This window comes from Alosa pseudoharengus, unplaced genomic scaffold (assembly GCF_046254945.1).
Source record: "Alosa pseudoharengus isolate Yale_2024_CS ecotype anadromous, Long Island Sound unplaced genomic scaffold, YU_APseudo_1.1 YU_APseudo_1.1_scf_2, whole genome shotgun sequence".
NCBI classification, from domain to species: domain Eukaryota; kingdom Metazoa; phylum Chordata; class Actinopteri; order Clupeiformes; family Clupeidae; genus Alosa; species Alosa pseudoharengus.
The window spans coordinates 58,829,205-58,846,704 of NW_027468663.1; the positions used below are offsets into that span (position 1 = coordinate 58,829,205).

The window sequence follows — 17,500 nt, forward strand, 5'->3', positions numbered from 1 at the left end:
GGAGGTGCATGATAACAAAAACACGGCGCAGGCTGTAACTTGCCCCTGACAACCAAATGTGTTCACGGAACACTGGGAACAGATTCAAAACAGAATCATTTGCGCATAGAACACAAAAACATAAACTCATGCAACTCGAAAACTTGCGTTCATGAGTTGAGATTTGAGCTGACTAATAAATGCCAAACTTAGCGCGGAAATGTCCATACACCTGTCGCGCGTCTGTTTTCTGTCATAGTTCGTCTCGTGAAGAAGGGCCAGTGTAGGCTGTCTGTTAGTCGCTGGTCTCCGAGTGTTAGTCAGGGGGCCTGTGTGGTTTCTGCACTCTAAACCCGAACATAAAACTAAACAGGTTTAGTTGTGTCCGAGTGTTCTCCGAGTGTTAGTCAGGGGGCCTATGTGGTTTCTGTGGGATTGAAATGTTAATTTTTGGAGAGTGGTTGGACTGTCTTTAGAGGTCATTGGACATGGAGAAAAATGATGTCTCCATTTTTTTACCTGTTTTAAGCCTATTTTTGTGAAATTGTATATTTCACTTTAATTAACACCATACATTTCGCCTAAATCACTGGCTATGTTGAAAAAAAGTTCACAAAACAGTTATTTTTTAATAGTATGATTGTATGTCAGTTTTATGATTGTATGTCAAACAATTAGAGATAAGATCAATAACCAATCAGTTTCACCAAATACACATACTCTGAAATACACAAATACACATACTTGCTGAAAGCTAGCAAAATCACAGAATCACAGATGAGACCTCAAACAACATTTAATTCATTTACATATACACAACATATTAGATCTCATCTCCACAATTTCCTCATCAAAATCTACAACTAGTCTACTTAACCCTATTTGTACTCACCTTCTTAAGATTGGTCTCCCCTTCCTGGATAATGTTTTGCTCTAGATTATAAATAATTCTATCAGGGCATGTACCGCAGTCGTTTAAGACATCTGTTATTAAGCCCTCCCTCAAAAAAACTAGCCTTGTATCGATACTGGTCCTCCTTGAACCATAGACCATGACATACTACTTAGGCTTGAAAATTTGATAGGCATCAAAGACTCAGTACTCGCTTGGTTTAGATCATACCTTCCTAACCGTCAACAATTTGTACAGGTCCATAATAAACCATCTACCCAGATTATGGTAAAATACGGAGTGCCTCAAGGCTCAGTACTGGGGCCCCTGTTGTTTAGCAGATGATGCATAACTATACCTCTCCATAAAACCTGATGAATTAACCCCGTTAGCCAAACTTGACACATGTATAAGAGATATAAAGACATGGATGACGAATAATTTCCTGCTTTTGAACTCAGATAAAACAGAAGTCATGGTTTTAGGTTCTAAAAAGATGAGGGATATCCTATCCACATCACAGGCTACATATAGTGATCTTCCACTGACCTCATCCACAAGTGTTAAAAACCTGGGAGTTATAATTGACCAGGACCTAGCAGTAATCACATAAAACAGATCACCAAAACTTAATTTGACCATTTAAGGAACATTTCAAAGATAAGGAAGTCCTTATCCTTACCAGATGCCGAGAAATTAAAGTTTTGTCGTCTCAAGGATAGACTATTGCAATGCTATTATGCTGGCTGTAATAATACCTGTCTAAAGAGCTTACAGCTTATTCAAAATGCAGCTGCTCACACACACAAAAAATATGAATATATTTCCCCCATCCTAGCATCTTTACACTGGCTACCTGTTAAAAGTCATTGACTTCAAAATATTATAGTTCTTGGTTGGTTGCCTGCATTGAAAGAGGACACCTCATGAAGACGCTCTTTTGTCTGCTTCTGACAGAAGAAGCACTTATCTATGCTGCCAGCAGCTGCTGCTGAACAAGTGTACAAAGTCCCTCTAGATGGACTTGATGCAGTTGCAGGTGTTGCTGCAGGTTTAGAGGATGGTCTACCACGTCTTCTCTGAAGACACTGAGTCCTGCCTGCTTCACATGATTTCTAGTAGTGAATCTTAGCATGCTGCAGATGCTCACTGTTACAGGTGGATTTGTAGCAGTTCCTGTGCCAAACTGCTTTGTTCTGTTGTAAAATAACTGCACTGTGACAATGTAATCGTTGGCTGATCTGTGATCCCTATCTCCATACTCTCTCATGGACAAAAACAAGAAATTTGGCATATTTCTCTAGTGATGGGTCATTCACCAGTCCACACATATCTGCCACTGGATACATAGCTCAAAATCTGTTTCTTTTAGAATATGTGTGCCATCACCTGACTAACAGAAAGACACACCTCAGAATATAACCTAACTAGACTGTGCCACCATGAACTATGAAAATGTGCTTGCTCAAATGTAGAAGGCTAGAAGGTCACTAATATCACCAACCATGAAGAACAGAGCACTATGTGCTTCAGGTTAAGTATATATAAGTATATATACTTTTTTGATCCTGTGAGGGAAATTTGGTCTCTGCATTTAACCCAATCGGTGAATTAGTGAAACACAAACAGCACACAGTGAACACACAGTGAGGTGAAGCACACACTAATCCCGGCGCAGTGAGCTGCCTGCTACAATGGCGGCGCTCGGGGAGCAGTGAGGGGTTAGGTGCCTTGCTCAAGGCCACTTCAGCCGCGGCCCACTGGTCGGGGCTCAAACCGGCAACCCTCCGGTTACAAGTCCAGAGTGCTAACCAGTGGGCCACGGCTGCCCGTTATAGGTTATTCGATATTCTAAATTCTATCAGCTATCATCAGCCAACTGTCACTGGTAGTCAGGGATGGATTACTGCCTGGCCTACCGGGCCTAAGCCATTGCATGGAATCATTGCCTCAATATCAACACATCATATCAACACATAGGCTATGAATCTGATTGAAATAAAGTATTGGCCATCCCCAAAATGCACCAGAATACAGGAAATCACATCAAATAAATTTAAAAAATGTCCCCCGCAACAATTAGTGGGGGGCCCTTAATACATCTGGCCCAGGGGCCTGAAAGTTCATAATCCATCCATGCTGGTAGTGTCTCTCTTTCTCTTTCTCTCTCTTACACACACACACACACCTGTCTGTCTGTCTATCTGATCCTTTAGCCTTTCTTTTCATCACACTTACATAGGCTACGGAAGGCCTTTCAGACTTCAGCTGGTACTATGTAAAAGTCTGTTAAACTTGATTTAACCGAGATCTCTGCACTTTGTGCTCTGAATGGGTGTAGACAAGAACTGACAGAGCAGGCTAGGCCTACACTCAAGCACACTAATAGGCATGAATTGATAGTATTGATATTAGTATTATTATATTATATTATATATGTATAGTATTATTTTTTTAAGCGGACAATTTTGAGAACTTTAGGCACAATTTCTTGTTAAAGAGATCAATCATCAGCCTAAAAATGTTTTATAATGTTGTATTGTTTATGTGGCCCACTTTTGCCCACTACCTTGTAGAATATCTTTGCTTTTTGGCACCAAACCCTATGCAATAATACCAGCAATGTGAGGTTTATGGACAAAACACCAAATCTGACCTTTTCTGAATTTGACCTTTGATTTGGGTCCTTCAAAACCTTCAAAAAAAATGGAGACATGTTTTTTTTACTCTTAAGAACCCCTAGAACAAGGATATAATACTCTCCAAAAATTAACATGCGAATCCCACAAGCCCCCAAATTAGACACATAGCCCCCCCTACTATGTTGTGTGATGAGTGTTAAGTCTGTCTCTGTAGGATAATGTGTTAAACGTGAGTTCCGTGTTTTAAGTCTGTCTCTGTAGGATAGCGTGTAAATGTGAGTTCGTTGGTCTTCTCCCAGCCAATATATCAACTTCGGAGGTTTCTGGTAACTTCGAAATGTTCTTTGCGCTAAGCCCAATAGATGTAGATAACGATTTTGCAGATGTGATAGGCCTGCACTCCGTACAGGTACAGACACATCTTACAGTACAGGCAGCGCACCATGGCATATCGCTTAGCTTGCTCGCAGAGAAAGCGCTCACTCACTACCCATTACAAGCACACACATTCACACACACACACACTCACCTCAAACACCCCATATCCTACACCTCACACACCCCGAACATCTCACACACATACTTGCACCCCACACACACACTTCAAATACCTCATACACATGCCCCCCCCCCCCCCCCCACACACACACACACACACACACACTGCATACACCCCAAGCGGCTCGCTGGTACCCGCATTAACTCAGATTTCATTTGTGTAGGCTCATGACGGCACGGCATGCTCGGACAGGTGGCTCCGGTACCTTTGAATTCCTCGCCCTCCTCCTTGAGCAGTTGATGCCTATCTCACTTATCTCACCAGCCGAGGCCCGTAACGCTGCCAACACATTACAGACCATTTTAGACATGCGCACTCACTACCTCGTCCAGTCCATCTGCCTTGTGTAATTCTCTTTATGTTAGCCTAAACGCGTTCGTGTGTAGGCCTAATCTAGAATTTCCCCTTGGGGATGAATAAAGTATCTATCTATCTATCTATCTATCTATCTATCTATCTATCTAATCTCAGGGCCGGTTCTCCCTATACGCGTAGGGCCCCGCAAGTAAATGAAGCCCCCTCCCCCGTCTCCCCTTGAGTCAAGCTAGTGACAGACAGATATAGGCCTAAAGTTATAGCGACAGTGTCTCATACATTAGGAAGATGAACATGAAACCGAATTAGCATTCTGGGAATGAAAAACGGAAGTAACTTCATGACAATGAACAGCGGGAATAGCAGTCGGGTAAACTTGTGTTCGTTCCATGGTTTGATGACTAGCCTATACGCATCTCTCCAGCGCGTGTTGCTGGCCTATAGGCCTAGGCCTACCTAACAGGGAAGTGAATCCCCTGATCTGTCTGCGGCTTGCTTGCCAGCCTTTCCCAGTCACTTCGCAAAGTTGTGAAATATAATCGCATGTTCCGTTTTTTGAAAGCGGCGACTGGCTACATAAAAAATAAATTAAAAAAAACATTCATGATCATGATAACGTGCAGCTCGGGATGAAACTAGCAATTTTTCAGCAGAATCTAATCGGTAATTTCACTCTTCAACTCTTCCCATACATTTTAAAAGTAAATGGTTTTACAATATTTCAGTCAAGCTAGTCAAGCTTTAGCTGCCTACAACTGAACGTATGCAAAATGGAAAGTAGCCTAATGTATTAACTTTGATTCGCTGTGCTGCATGGGCAATAGATGCATGTCGTAAAATAGGCCTATAAGTATTACAATTATTGTTTTAAATAGTCTACGTAGTCTTTGGCAAGTAGCCAACTACAGACACACAGGTGAAGAACAGTCAGCCTCAGCCAGTAGGCTACTAGCACAACCAGACACTCAGAAACAAATAACTGCATATACTTCAAGTGTCCAACTGCAGATTTCTGAGTATCAAAACTGCAGTTTTGGAGGAAATATTTACAGTATTTTGGACACAAAAACTGCATTGTACTGCATAGAACTGTAATTTATTACAGAAATGCAGTATTTTGGACATGAAAATACTAGGCTACTTCACTGTAGCCTACTATAACTGAACTGTACTTAGAAAAAAAATACAGTTATTTGGGGTGGGGTGGGGTGGCCTGGGGTGGGGTGGGGTGGCCTGGGGTGGGGTGGGGTGAGTATGGGGCGCACTGAGGTGTCAGATAATATATATATACATACAGTTGTTTAAGCACTTATGTGTTATGGTTTGTATAATATTGTTTTATTTTCATTAGGCTGTTAATTAATTTGACATTATTGTTTATTATTGATATTCTCCTTAATGTAGTCTTACCATGTCATTGTTTTTATATTACTGATTGAATGGACATTATTGTTTTATTATTGCCTTTCCCCTCATTGTCATTGCTTATTTTATTAGGCTATTGATTGAATTGATATTCTTGTTTATTATTACTATTCTCCTTATTATATTTGACCAACATTCTAATCAGTTCCCTGTTCAAATTTAAATATTATGTTGTTTTGTATTTATGTGTCGCTTTGGACAAAGGCGTCTGCCAAATCCATAACCATAACCATATAGGGCCCCATGGAGGTCTGAACTGGCACTGCCTAATCTGTGGTAGAACTGTTAAAAGTGGCTGGCTTGTCACATTAGTGAATCGCACAATTAATTACTGTAGGCTTCGGCGATTTTCTTTATGTGTTTAGTGTGCTTTAGGATACATGAAGAGAATGCATATTAAGATATATACGTCACTGTGCTTAGTATTACCCTGAAAATATAGTTATAAGAAAACACAACAAAGGAGTTTAGATTGAACAAAGCCAAGAGACGTCACGGGCAGGCCTACATGTAATACATGCCATTAGAGAGGAGCAGCAGCAGAGAGGAGGGTGGTTAGAGGACACCATCATCATCATTCCGCTCAGTAATTCGTCTGTGTTAATGGTGGTTTAGTGATAACGGCGCCGATTTACCAATCAGGCGTTTACAACCTGCATGATTTATGGCCTTTAATAAAGCCGTAGAACCCGGGAGTGCCGTTCGTTCAGTTGAGCTCGCGGCTGGAGAGGAGACGGAACCGACGGTGAAGAGTTCGCAGGTGAGTCCGTCCAAGCTGTAGCCTACATTTAAAAGTGGTACATTTCGGTTTGAATACACTTTCTCTCTAGCTCTCTCTCCCGTCGCACTACTCACTATAGCGGCTCGGGATCATTTCAGAAATGCGCTCTCTGGTCAAAGTTCAGTTGGTGGACAGTTCGTGCAGTTGGGATAACAGCCATATGGAGAGCCTACTAACAGAGCTAGAGACCTACTTACTACTACTTGACTATGAGAACTACAAACTACGCGGTCTTTGCGTGCGCGCTTTTTAGTAGCTATGAATGGTTGAAATCAGAGTCGGACGCCCGATGATTGAACTGAGTTTTCCTATAGACGACGAAAGAGAAAGTAGCGTGTGTAGGGCGATCAATGAGGTTAATCATTGATTTGGAGATCATCGCGGGTAATGCCAGCCGGGTGAGACGAGTTTCCGCCGCTTTTAGGGAAGAACTCAGACGAGATTGTTACAGTGTCAACTGTCATGTAGTAGCCTATACTATACAAGTAATGCAGGTGATAAACTAAATAGGCCTGTGTTAGGACAATTTTCATATTTGGTTTATAATTCATGACATTGTCCCAACTATGATAGCAATTCACATATTTAGCTTTTTGTTTCACAGAAATATCACATATTCCTTAAGGGGGGCGTTTTCCCCCACTCTACCCTATTTAGGTAGGCTACTAGGCCTATAGCCTATAAGACAAACAAACGAAAACCAGTCAAATAATTCCCCTGAACCTTCATTTGACTCACTGGTTAGTTGATGTAGACTAATCAGATAGATAGATAGATAGATAGATAGATACTTTATTGATCCCCAAGGGGAAATTCAAGATCATCTCATCATCTCATTCTAATCATCTCATATAATCATCTCATTCTCTCTCTCGCTCTCTCATCTCAGTCTTCTCTCTCTCTCCCTCTCTCTGTCTGTGTGTGTGTGTGTGTGTGAGAGAGAAAGAGAGAGAGAGCACATATGGTTGGGAGGAGTTTACAGTTTGTACTCAAAATTAAATTTTCACCTCAAAATAGTTTTACCTGTGCTCAAAATCAAACTTCGCCTCAAAACAGATCTCAAAACAAATTTCATATTTTTCCGTCATTGTCTTTTGATGAACGAAAACATCAAGTACTTTGCTTTGCTCTTCCTCCTCCTTGTACCTCTATTGTTACAGTACCCTGCATCTCACAAACCTGTCCTTTGATTCTTGTTCTTTGTTGATAAGAACTTGCACCAGTCAAAATCTATTGAGCAGTCAGTACTGTAAACAAATGGAAAGCACAATGTTCAGGCCCATACGATTTGTTTACAGTATTGTACAGAATACAGCCTACAATGCACTGTACTACAGTGTCCAATAAAAATCCTCTTTCTTGCCATCCTCCCCTTCCTCCTCATCCCCCACCTCACATATGCACTCGTCCTCGTCCTCTCACATAGTTTCTCCCAGGGCCGTAGTCACCATAGACATTGAGGGGGACGTGTCCCCCCCCCAATATTCAAATATGACCAAAATGTCCCCCCCCCCCCAATATACAGACATAGCAAAAGAAAGAAAGAAAAAAGCGCTATAGGCCTACAGGAGGGCTGTCAACAACATCGCAAAAGCTACCGGTACAATTTTCACAAAACTTGTTGGAAAGGTGTAGCACAGGCTAAGGAAATCCCATACATGTTTGGAGCCGATCAGACTCAAAGGGAACTTTGAAACATTTTCCATATTGTAGCCTATTCTCACAATGATAGCGAAAGTGAAACGTTTTATTTTAAATGATGAATTCGTGCAAACCTGTGTCATTCATTTCTTTCACATGTCGTTCAACATAAATAGGCTAATGCAGCGGTTCCCAAACTTTTCCCCCCGCGTACCACCGCCTACATTCCGACTCGGCTCGCGTACCCCCACCATCTGACACATAAACACATAAAAACATAACGCATTCTATAACCCCCCTCCCCGCGTTGAAAATATTTGTCCGTTTCCTGGTTTTAGGTGCGTGCATTTGGTCAGTTAAAAAGTTATGAAAAGTAGCCTGCATAGTAGCCTAACTACATCCACATACAATATCTTATAATAGGCCTACAACAACGCCTGACAAGGATGTATTCGTTTGGACAACATTAGGCTATACAGCCTAGAAAGGCAAAACTTTCCCCCCACCGACCACGGACCATCCAACGCATTCAAAAGTAACGCATTCTATTAGCTATTCCAGGCGTCATGTTTAATAAGCTGCCCTTTTTTTGATGAACACATACAGAGTTTATAAATGATATCCTTTAATTTCATGTTTCCATATCATTATGACCTGATTCGAAATTATGTATTTATTCATGAATTAATTACAAAAGATTTAAAAATGTCATTTTACACCTGTCCGCCATAGCCCTTTTCATCTCGCGTACCCCCAGCTCACGTACCACAGTTTGGGAATCCCTGGGCTAATGCATTCATATGCTAGTAGTAATGCCAGAAATTGCCGTTTATAGGCCTCTTAGAAATGGTTGTTGCATCTTGCATATGTTAAAATTGTGTGATTAGCCGCCAGCATAATAAAATCTAAATTAAAAGACAAAATCTTATTAGGCTATAGGTCCAAACCTACTTATAGGTCCAAACCTACTTATGAGTCTAAGCCTTAGTTAAAAAAATAAGTAATAAGTCAAAGAACCACATTCTGTGTAATATAGAGTAATATCTTTTAAAGTATACATTTTGAAGACAAATGGAGTCATACCGCAGGTCCAGGGATGGATTACTGGATTACTGAATGGGCTTACTGGGCCCAAGAGCTCAGGGGGCCCTGAAGCCCAAGCCTCTGTGTGAAGTTGGTTCTTCTCCATCCTTCTCTTTTCACAAAACTCCCCAGAAGTCATCTTCCATGGGAGAATGCCTCAGGACCCCTCTATCTGGAGGAGGAGGGGGGGGGGGGCATCTGTGCCCAGGGGTTCATAATCCATCCATGCCATGCCTATGTCCGTCAAAAGTTTGGAATACTCTAATTGACTGACTTAACTAACAACTTGTTTGTGATTTTTAATAATATTTTTTGCATGGTAGGAAATGTATTGAAATTCTGTTTGGGGGTCCCTCAGACCCCACCACAGATTTGGTCCCCCCCAATGTTGACATCATGACTACTGCCTTGGTTTCTCCTCATTCCCACCTTCTACAACCTGGTTGCTCTCTGAACTTGCTTATATTGGTTTTGTCACATCATTTGAAACAAGTGAAATCAATTTTGAGTGATTGTGTTTAATCAATGACATGTGTATGTCTATTTCTATTTCATTTTTGCCACTTGTGTTAACCAGTATGGATGCATGTGCATTAGAGTGCAGAATGTGTTTTAATGATAATGTGTTCAAAGTTTTGCTAAAAATTTTAACTGAGATCTGCAAATTGTGTTTTACCATGTGCAATGTTTAAGGTATTGACAGACTGAACAATTAGCTTAATGAGTTCAAGCAACTGAGAACTTTCTTCAGCCGATGGGTTTTAGTGTTTAAGCAACTGAGAACTCTCTTCAGCCAATGGGGTTTTAGCGTTTTAGCAACTGAGAACTCTCTTCAGCCAATGGGGTTTTAGCGTTTTAGCAACTGAGAAAAACTGTAAGCATCTGGAAACGGCCTTCATGATTCTATGGAATGAGTTCTAGTGAGATCTGGTCTGATGTAGTTTCTCTGGTTCTAGTCAGATCTGATGTGATGTGGTTTGTCTGGTGTGATGTAGTTTCTCTGGTGTGATGTGGTTTCTCTGGTGTGATGTAGTTTCTCTGGTGTGATGTGGTTTCTCTGGTGTGATGTAGTTTCTCTGGTGTGATGTAGTTTCTCTGGTGTGATGTGGTTTCTCTGGTGTGATGTAGTTTCTCTGGTGTGATGTGGTTTCTCTGGTTCTGGTGTGATGTGGTTTCTCTGGTTCTGGTGTGATGTGGTTTCTCTGGTTGCAGGCTGGGCTTTGAGATGGCTGATAGAGTGTCCAATGGCGCCCCTAATGGTGAGGAGCGGAGTAGCGGGGCGACGAAGAAGCAGCCCAAAGCCTTCAGCACCTCCCACCGCCCCCCCAAGGAGCGCGCACCCATCCCTGCACTCTTCATGGCTGCTGTGGCAGGTGTGTGTGTGTGTGAGTGTGTGTGTGTGTGAGTGTGTGTGTGTGTGTGAGTGTGTAAGTGTGTGTGTGTGTGTGTGTGTGTGTGTGTGTGTAAGTGTGTAAGTGTGTGTGTGTGTAAGTGTGTGTGTGTGTGTGTGTAAGTGTGTGTGTGTGTGAGGAGCGCGCACCCATCCCCGCTCTGTTCATGGCTGCTGTGGCAGGTGTGTGTGTGTGTGTGTGTGTGTGAGTGTGTGTGTGTGTGTGTGTAAGTGTGTGTGTGAGTGTGTGTGTGTGTGTGTGAGTGTGTAAGTGTGTGTGTGTGTGTGTGTGTGTGTGTGTAAGTGTGTGTGTGTGTGTGTGTGTGTGTGTGTGTGTGTGTGTGTGTAAGTGTGTGTGTGTGTGTGTGTGTGTGTGTGTGTGTGAGGAGCGCGCACCCATCCCCGCTCTCTTCATGGCTGCTGTGGCAGGTGTGTGAGTGTGTGTGTGTGTGTGGGTCTGTGTGTGTGTGTAGATGTAATTATGGGGTTGTATGTAAAGTGTGTGTAATATGGTTGTGAGTGTATGTGTGTGTCTGTGTGTGTATGCGTGTATGTGTGTGTCTGTGTGTCTGTATCAGGTGCAGGAAGTCCTGGTGAAAAGTCGCGCATGTTTAAGACAATAGACTCACTGTGTGTGTGTGTGTGTGTGTGTGTGTGTGTGTGTGTGTGTTTCAGGTGCAGGAAGCCCTGGTGAGAAGTCCTCCATGTTTAAGAGAGTGGACTCTGTCCGTAGAAGTATGTGTCTGACAAAAAAGGAAAAGTCGCCAAGACTTTTGACCTTTTCTCCTGATGCAGAGGTCCAAAAGGTCACCAAGGGGTCAGAGGTCAGCCAGTCGTACACCCTGTCCCCTGATCCCTCCGCATCACCCTCAGGTAGGAACACAACCTCAGGCCCACCTCTACTCCACCTCTCCTCCTCTACTCCACCTCTCCTCCTCTACTCCACCTGTCCTCCTCTACTCCACCTTTCCTCCTCTACTCCACCTGTCCTCCTCTACTACACCTCTCCTCTACTCCACCTCTACTCCTCCTCCACCTCTCCTCCACCTCTCCTCTTCCTCTCCTCCACCTCTACTCCACCTCTCCTCCTCTACTCCACCTCTCCTCCTCTACTCCACCTCTACTCCTCCTCTCCACCTCTCCACCTCTACTCCTCCTCTCCTCCACCTCTCCTCCACCTCTCCACCTCTCCTCCTCTACTCCTCCTCTACTCCTCCTCCACCTCTCCTCCTCCTCTCCTCCACCTCTACTCCACCTCTCCTCCTCTACTCCTCCTCCACCTCTCCTCCTCCTCTCCTCCACCTCTACTCCACCTCTCCTCCTCTACTCCACCTCTACTCCTCCTCTCCTCTACTCCTCCTCCACCTCTCCTCCTCCTCTACTCCACCTCTCCTCCTCCTCCACCTCTCCTCCTCTACTCCACCTCTCCTCCTCTACTCCTCCTCCACCTCTCCTCCTCTACTCCACCTCTCCTCCTCTACTCCTCCTCCACCTCTCCTCCTCTACTCCACTTCTCCTCCTCCTCCACCTCTCCTCCTCTACTCCACCTCTCCTCCTCCTCCTCCACCTCTACTCCACCTCTCCTCCTACTCCACCTCTCCTCCTCTACTCCACTTCTACTCCTCCTCCACCTCTACTCCTTCTCTACTCCACCTGTCCTCCTCTACTCCATCTCCTCTCCTCCTCTCTACTCCTCCTCTCAGCGCAATTTTTCTGTGTGTGTGTGTGTGTGTGTGCGTGTATCAGGTGCAGCGAGTCCTGGAATGAACGCCATTTTTAAGAGAATGGGCTACGTCCGTAGAAGCCTGGGTCTGACGAAAAAGGAAACGTCGCCGAGACAACGATTTCTGCCACCCATACCTGATGCAGAGGTGCAAAACACAGAGGTCAGAAAGGTCACCAAGAGTGCAAAGGTCACCCAGAGTGCAGAGGTCACCCTCCCCCTCAGCGAGTCGTACACTCTGCCCCCTGGACCCTCTGCTCCACCCTCAGGTAGGCACACAACCTCCAGGTCTTCCTCTCCTCTCTTCTCCTCCTCTCCTCTCCTTTCATCTGCTCTCCTCTCCTCTCTTCTCCTCCTCTCCTCTCCTTTCATCTCCTCCTCTCCTCTCTTCTCCTCCTCTCCTCTCCTTTCATCTGCTCTCCTCTCCTCTCTTCTCCTCCTCTCCTCCCTTCTCCTCCTCCTCTCCCAGACTCAGTTTGTTCTCCTGGGAAAATGGCTTATTTCTCCTCACCCTACTTTTACAAACGTCTCCTCCTTTCTTTCTTCTCTCCCTCTCTCCCCTCAGTGATGGAGGTGAATAATTTGATTGACGGCTGTGATCTGCTGGGCGCTCTGGTGAACCTGCTGTGTCTGCGTGAGGAGGTGCGGGACGCCTCACCTGTGGAGCTGGCGCACCTGGAGAAGGACCTGCACCTGCTGTACGGCGCGCTGCGCACCAAGATGGCCGCCATCGTGCGTCAGTCCAGCGCGTTGCCCGCCCGCAACAAGGAGCTGCTGGTGCAGGTGGCGCGGGTGGTGCAGGAGGAGGAGCAGAGGGAGGGAGGGGCGGGGGGGCTGGGGGGGTGGAGGGACTTCTGGCGGGACGCCGTGCGGGACGGCGTGAGGGACGTGCTGCAGGCCGTGCACCTGGACACACCTGAGCGCAACACTTCCTGGTTGGCCGTGCACCTGGGGCTGCTGGGAAAAGCCATCGTGGAGAACCTGGAGAGGGTGAAGGCGGAGCTACAGGCCTCGTACCCGCCCAGTTTCCGCGTCTTCGACCACTACGTGGACGCTTGGCACGGCGCGGTGACCGCACACCTCACAGACTTGATCGCCAAGGTGACCGAGGTCAAAGACTCCTACGCCCTACTGGACTTCATATGCAACCAGTACGAGAGGTATGGACACACACACACACATTCACACACTTATGAGCACACATCTCTCTCTCTCTCTAACACACACACACACATACATTACACAGTAATGACTCCTGTCAGAGTAATTGGACTTCATCTGCAACCAGTCCGAAAGCTATATGGATACACACACACACAAACACACACACAAACACACACACAAATAATGTATGCTGTGATGTTGCAGTGAGAGGATTCTGGGTAATGTATGCTGTGATGTTGCAGTGAGAGGATTCTGGGTAATGTATGCTGTGATGTTGCAGTGAGAGGATTCTGGGTAATGTATGCTGCGATGTTGCAGCGAGAGGATTCTGGGTAATTTATGCTGTGATGTTGCAGTGAGAGGATTCTGGGTAATATAGGCCTGCAGCCTGACATGAGGGAGGAGCTCAGACATCTAACTCTGGAGGAGGAGCTACTGAACAAGATCAAGGACCAATACTGCAAGCAGTTAAAGGTAACATACACACACACACACACTCTCACATACACACACACACACACACACACACACACACACTCACATACATACATACATACATACATACATACATACACACACACACACACACACACACACACACACACACTCACATACATACACACACACACAAACACACACATTGTATGTGTTCCAGGCTGAGGTGAAGGCTCTGCTGGAGGGTGTGATCCGTGTGGAGCGTGAGACCCTCTGGGAGCCGAAGAAAAAGTCCAAGGAGCGCGATGAGGCAAAATGCCCCTTATCCCCTATGGTGATGGACATCAGACAGGTGAGATATCAGACAGGTGAGACATCAGACAGGTGAGATATCAGACAGGTGAGACATCAGACAGGTGAGACATCAGACAGGTGAGATATGAGACAGGTGAGATATCAGACAGGTGAGATATGAGACAGGTGAGACATCAGACAGGTGAGACATCAGACAGATATCAGACATCAGACAGGTTAGGGCTCCTAGTGCGCTAATAGTTTAGATAAAGGTTAGCATCATCACAAACACGTTAACAGTCTTAGGATCGCTAAGCTAATGTTAGAAAACAGCTAGGTGATCGCTAGGCTAATGTTAGAACACAGCTAAGTGATCGCTAGGCTAATGTTAGAACACAGCTGGGTGATCGCTAGGCTAGGTTTGTCGGTGGTTAGCAGGTTGTCTATATCGTCAACTCGTGGATAACATTACGCTACCATTAATGCAATAACTCTGATAGATTGTTGGATGTTTGCTCCATCAATTCTGATGAAAAAGTTAATATTTTACAAGACTGAAAGGGCTTATCAAGGGGACGCACAAAGACAGCCTGGACCAGAGGAGAAAAAAGAACCTTGAAAACACACGTAGGAAAATGGACCAGTCATTAGATATCCAGTTACTTTGAATGCGTCTCCAGCTAGTCTCAACCATAGGGTCTCAACTAGTGCTCCAGCTAGTCTCAACCATAGGGTCTCCAGCTAGTCTCAACCATAGGGTCTCAACCATAGGGTCTCCAGCTAGTCTCAACCATAGGGTCTCAACCATAGGGTCTCAACTAGTGCTGCTGAAGCTGAAGCAGCAGGACACAGTCAGGACGATATAACAGACATAACTAAAGAAGAGCAGAGGAGGAGGAAAGGAGGAGGAGAGGAAAGGAGGAGGAGAGGAGGAGGAGAGGAGAGGAGGAGGAGAGGAAAGGAAAGGAGGAATGCATGATGCTGTGGTCTCATTTCTGTCAACCAGCATGGAGGCACTGGATTAAATCAACTATGCCACTCATAACATGTAACAACTATGCCACTCATAACATGTAACAACTATGCCACTCACAACTATGCCACTTTTAACATGTAACAGTAGCTATGCCATTCATAACATGTAACAACTATGCCACTCATAACACATAACAACTATGCCACTCATAACATGTAACAGTAGCTATGCCACTCATAACATGTAACAACTATGCCACACATAACATGTAACAACTATGCCACTCATAACATGTAACAACTATGCCACTCATAACATGTAACAACTATGCCACTCATAACACATAACAGTAGCTATGCCACTCATAACATGTAACAACTATGCCACACATAACATGTAACAACTATGCCACACATAACATGTAACAACTATGCCACTCATAACACATAACAGTAGCTATGCCACTCATACCATGTAACAACTATGCCACTCATACCATGTAACAACTATGCCACTCATAACACATAACAACTATGCCACTCATAACATGTAACAACCATGCCACTGATAACATGTAACAGTAGCTATGCCACTCATAACACATAACAACTATGCCACTCATAACATGTAACAACTATGTCACTGATAACATGTAACAGTAGCTATGCCACTCATACCATGTAACAACTATGCCACACATAACATGTAACAACTATGCCACTCATAACCAATAACAGTAGCTATGCCACTCATAACATGTAACAACTATGCCACTCATACCATGTAACAACTATGCCACTCATACCATGTAACAACTATGCCACTCATAACATGTAACAACTATGTCACTCATAACACATAACAACTATGCCACTCATAACATGTAACAACTATGCCACTCATAACATGTAACAACTATGCCACTCATAACATGTAACAACTATGCCACTCATAACATGTAACAACTATGCCACTCATAACATGTTACAGTAGCAGTTCTATGTGAGATACAGTTCTGATCTCTAAAGTGTTCTAGAGTTCTATGTGAGATACAGTGTTACTATCTACAGTGTGTTCTAGAGTTCTATGTGTTCTGAGTCCTTTCTGTATTTCCTGTGTTCTATGTTCTGTGGCCATGTGTGTTTTGGGTTCCATTCATGTGTTCCGTGTGTTCCGTGTGTGAGATGGTGGCAGGGAAGGAGAAAACTTCTAGAACCCTCAGCACGGATTTGGGACTAAGGACTACACACATTTGCCTAAAGGAGCTTGAGCACTTTCCTACGGAGTAAGACACACACACACACACACACATGCATACACATATACACACACGCACACACATTCATACACACGCACACATGCATACACACACATACATACACACACACATGCACGCATACATACACACACACACACACACACATGCATACACATACACACACACACACATGCATACATACACACACACACACATGCATACCAGGGTTTCCGTTGTCCGGTAATTACCGGACATTGGCCGGAAAAAAAATGAAATGTCCGACAAAATTAAATCTCTCCTGTCAAATTGTCCGATTGAAATTGGCTAATAATCCCGTCCCCTAACGCAATCTGAATTTGAGAATAAGCCTTAATATGTAAGCCTATATTATACGTCCTCTGGCTATGTTTTTAAATGAACAGGCTCTACCGTTTGAAAAGTAAGCTATTAAACAACACGCATAGCCTATGCTGTATTTCAAATAGGAAGCGCACGCTTAAAACGACCATGTTAAACAACGAACAAATGATTGAGGCGGTTCAAACGTGGCCAGACGCGATAGATGATGATAAATTGGTAACGTCTGAAGCCTCAGCTGTCCGGTCAACTCCACCACCACCAGATAAAAAGCAGAAGTGTCGGGCGTATCTGTCGGAATCACAGGGCACGAATTATCTTGTTGTCTTTAAGGGGGTCTCTCTATCTTATAAATGTTGCCATAACCCGCCCATAGCCTAAAGGCGATACATTATAGGCGCGAGTGGCGCTTTTGCGCATAGGCCTAGGCTATAACTTGACACATGCACACAACAGACAGAGATTTTTCATAGAAATGGATTCCTTTTAGTTAATTTCAACATATTGATTGCAATAGTCCATATTTCATTTCAATTTCACAACACAAAGAAATAGTGATGTAGTCGGAGTGCCATTCTTAATTTCA

General features: G+C 44.2%; 1 protein-coding gene across 1 annotated transcript in view; it reads left to right on the forward strand.

The window, feature by feature from the left end:
* LOC143133607 (exocyst complex component 3-like protein 4) overlaps positions 1-17,500 on the forward strand; it is a 37,336-nt gene that overhangs the window by 698 nt on the left and 19,138 nt on the right. The window contains exons 2-8 of the mRNA XM_076293355.1: positions 10,530-10,690; positions 11,383-11,580; positions 12,454-12,699; positions 12,996-13,590; positions 13,951-14,068; positions 14,250-14,381; positions 16,484-16,584. Coding sequence (XP_076149470.1) covers positions 10,530-10,690; positions 11,383-11,580; positions 12,454-12,699; positions 12,996-13,590; positions 13,951-14,068; positions 14,250-14,381; positions 16,484-16,584 — 1,551 coding nt within the window. The remainder of the gene's footprint in view (positions 1-10,529; positions 10,691-11,382; positions 11,581-12,453; positions 12,700-12,995; positions 13,591-13,950; positions 14,069-14,249; positions 14,382-16,483; positions 16,585-17,500) is intronic.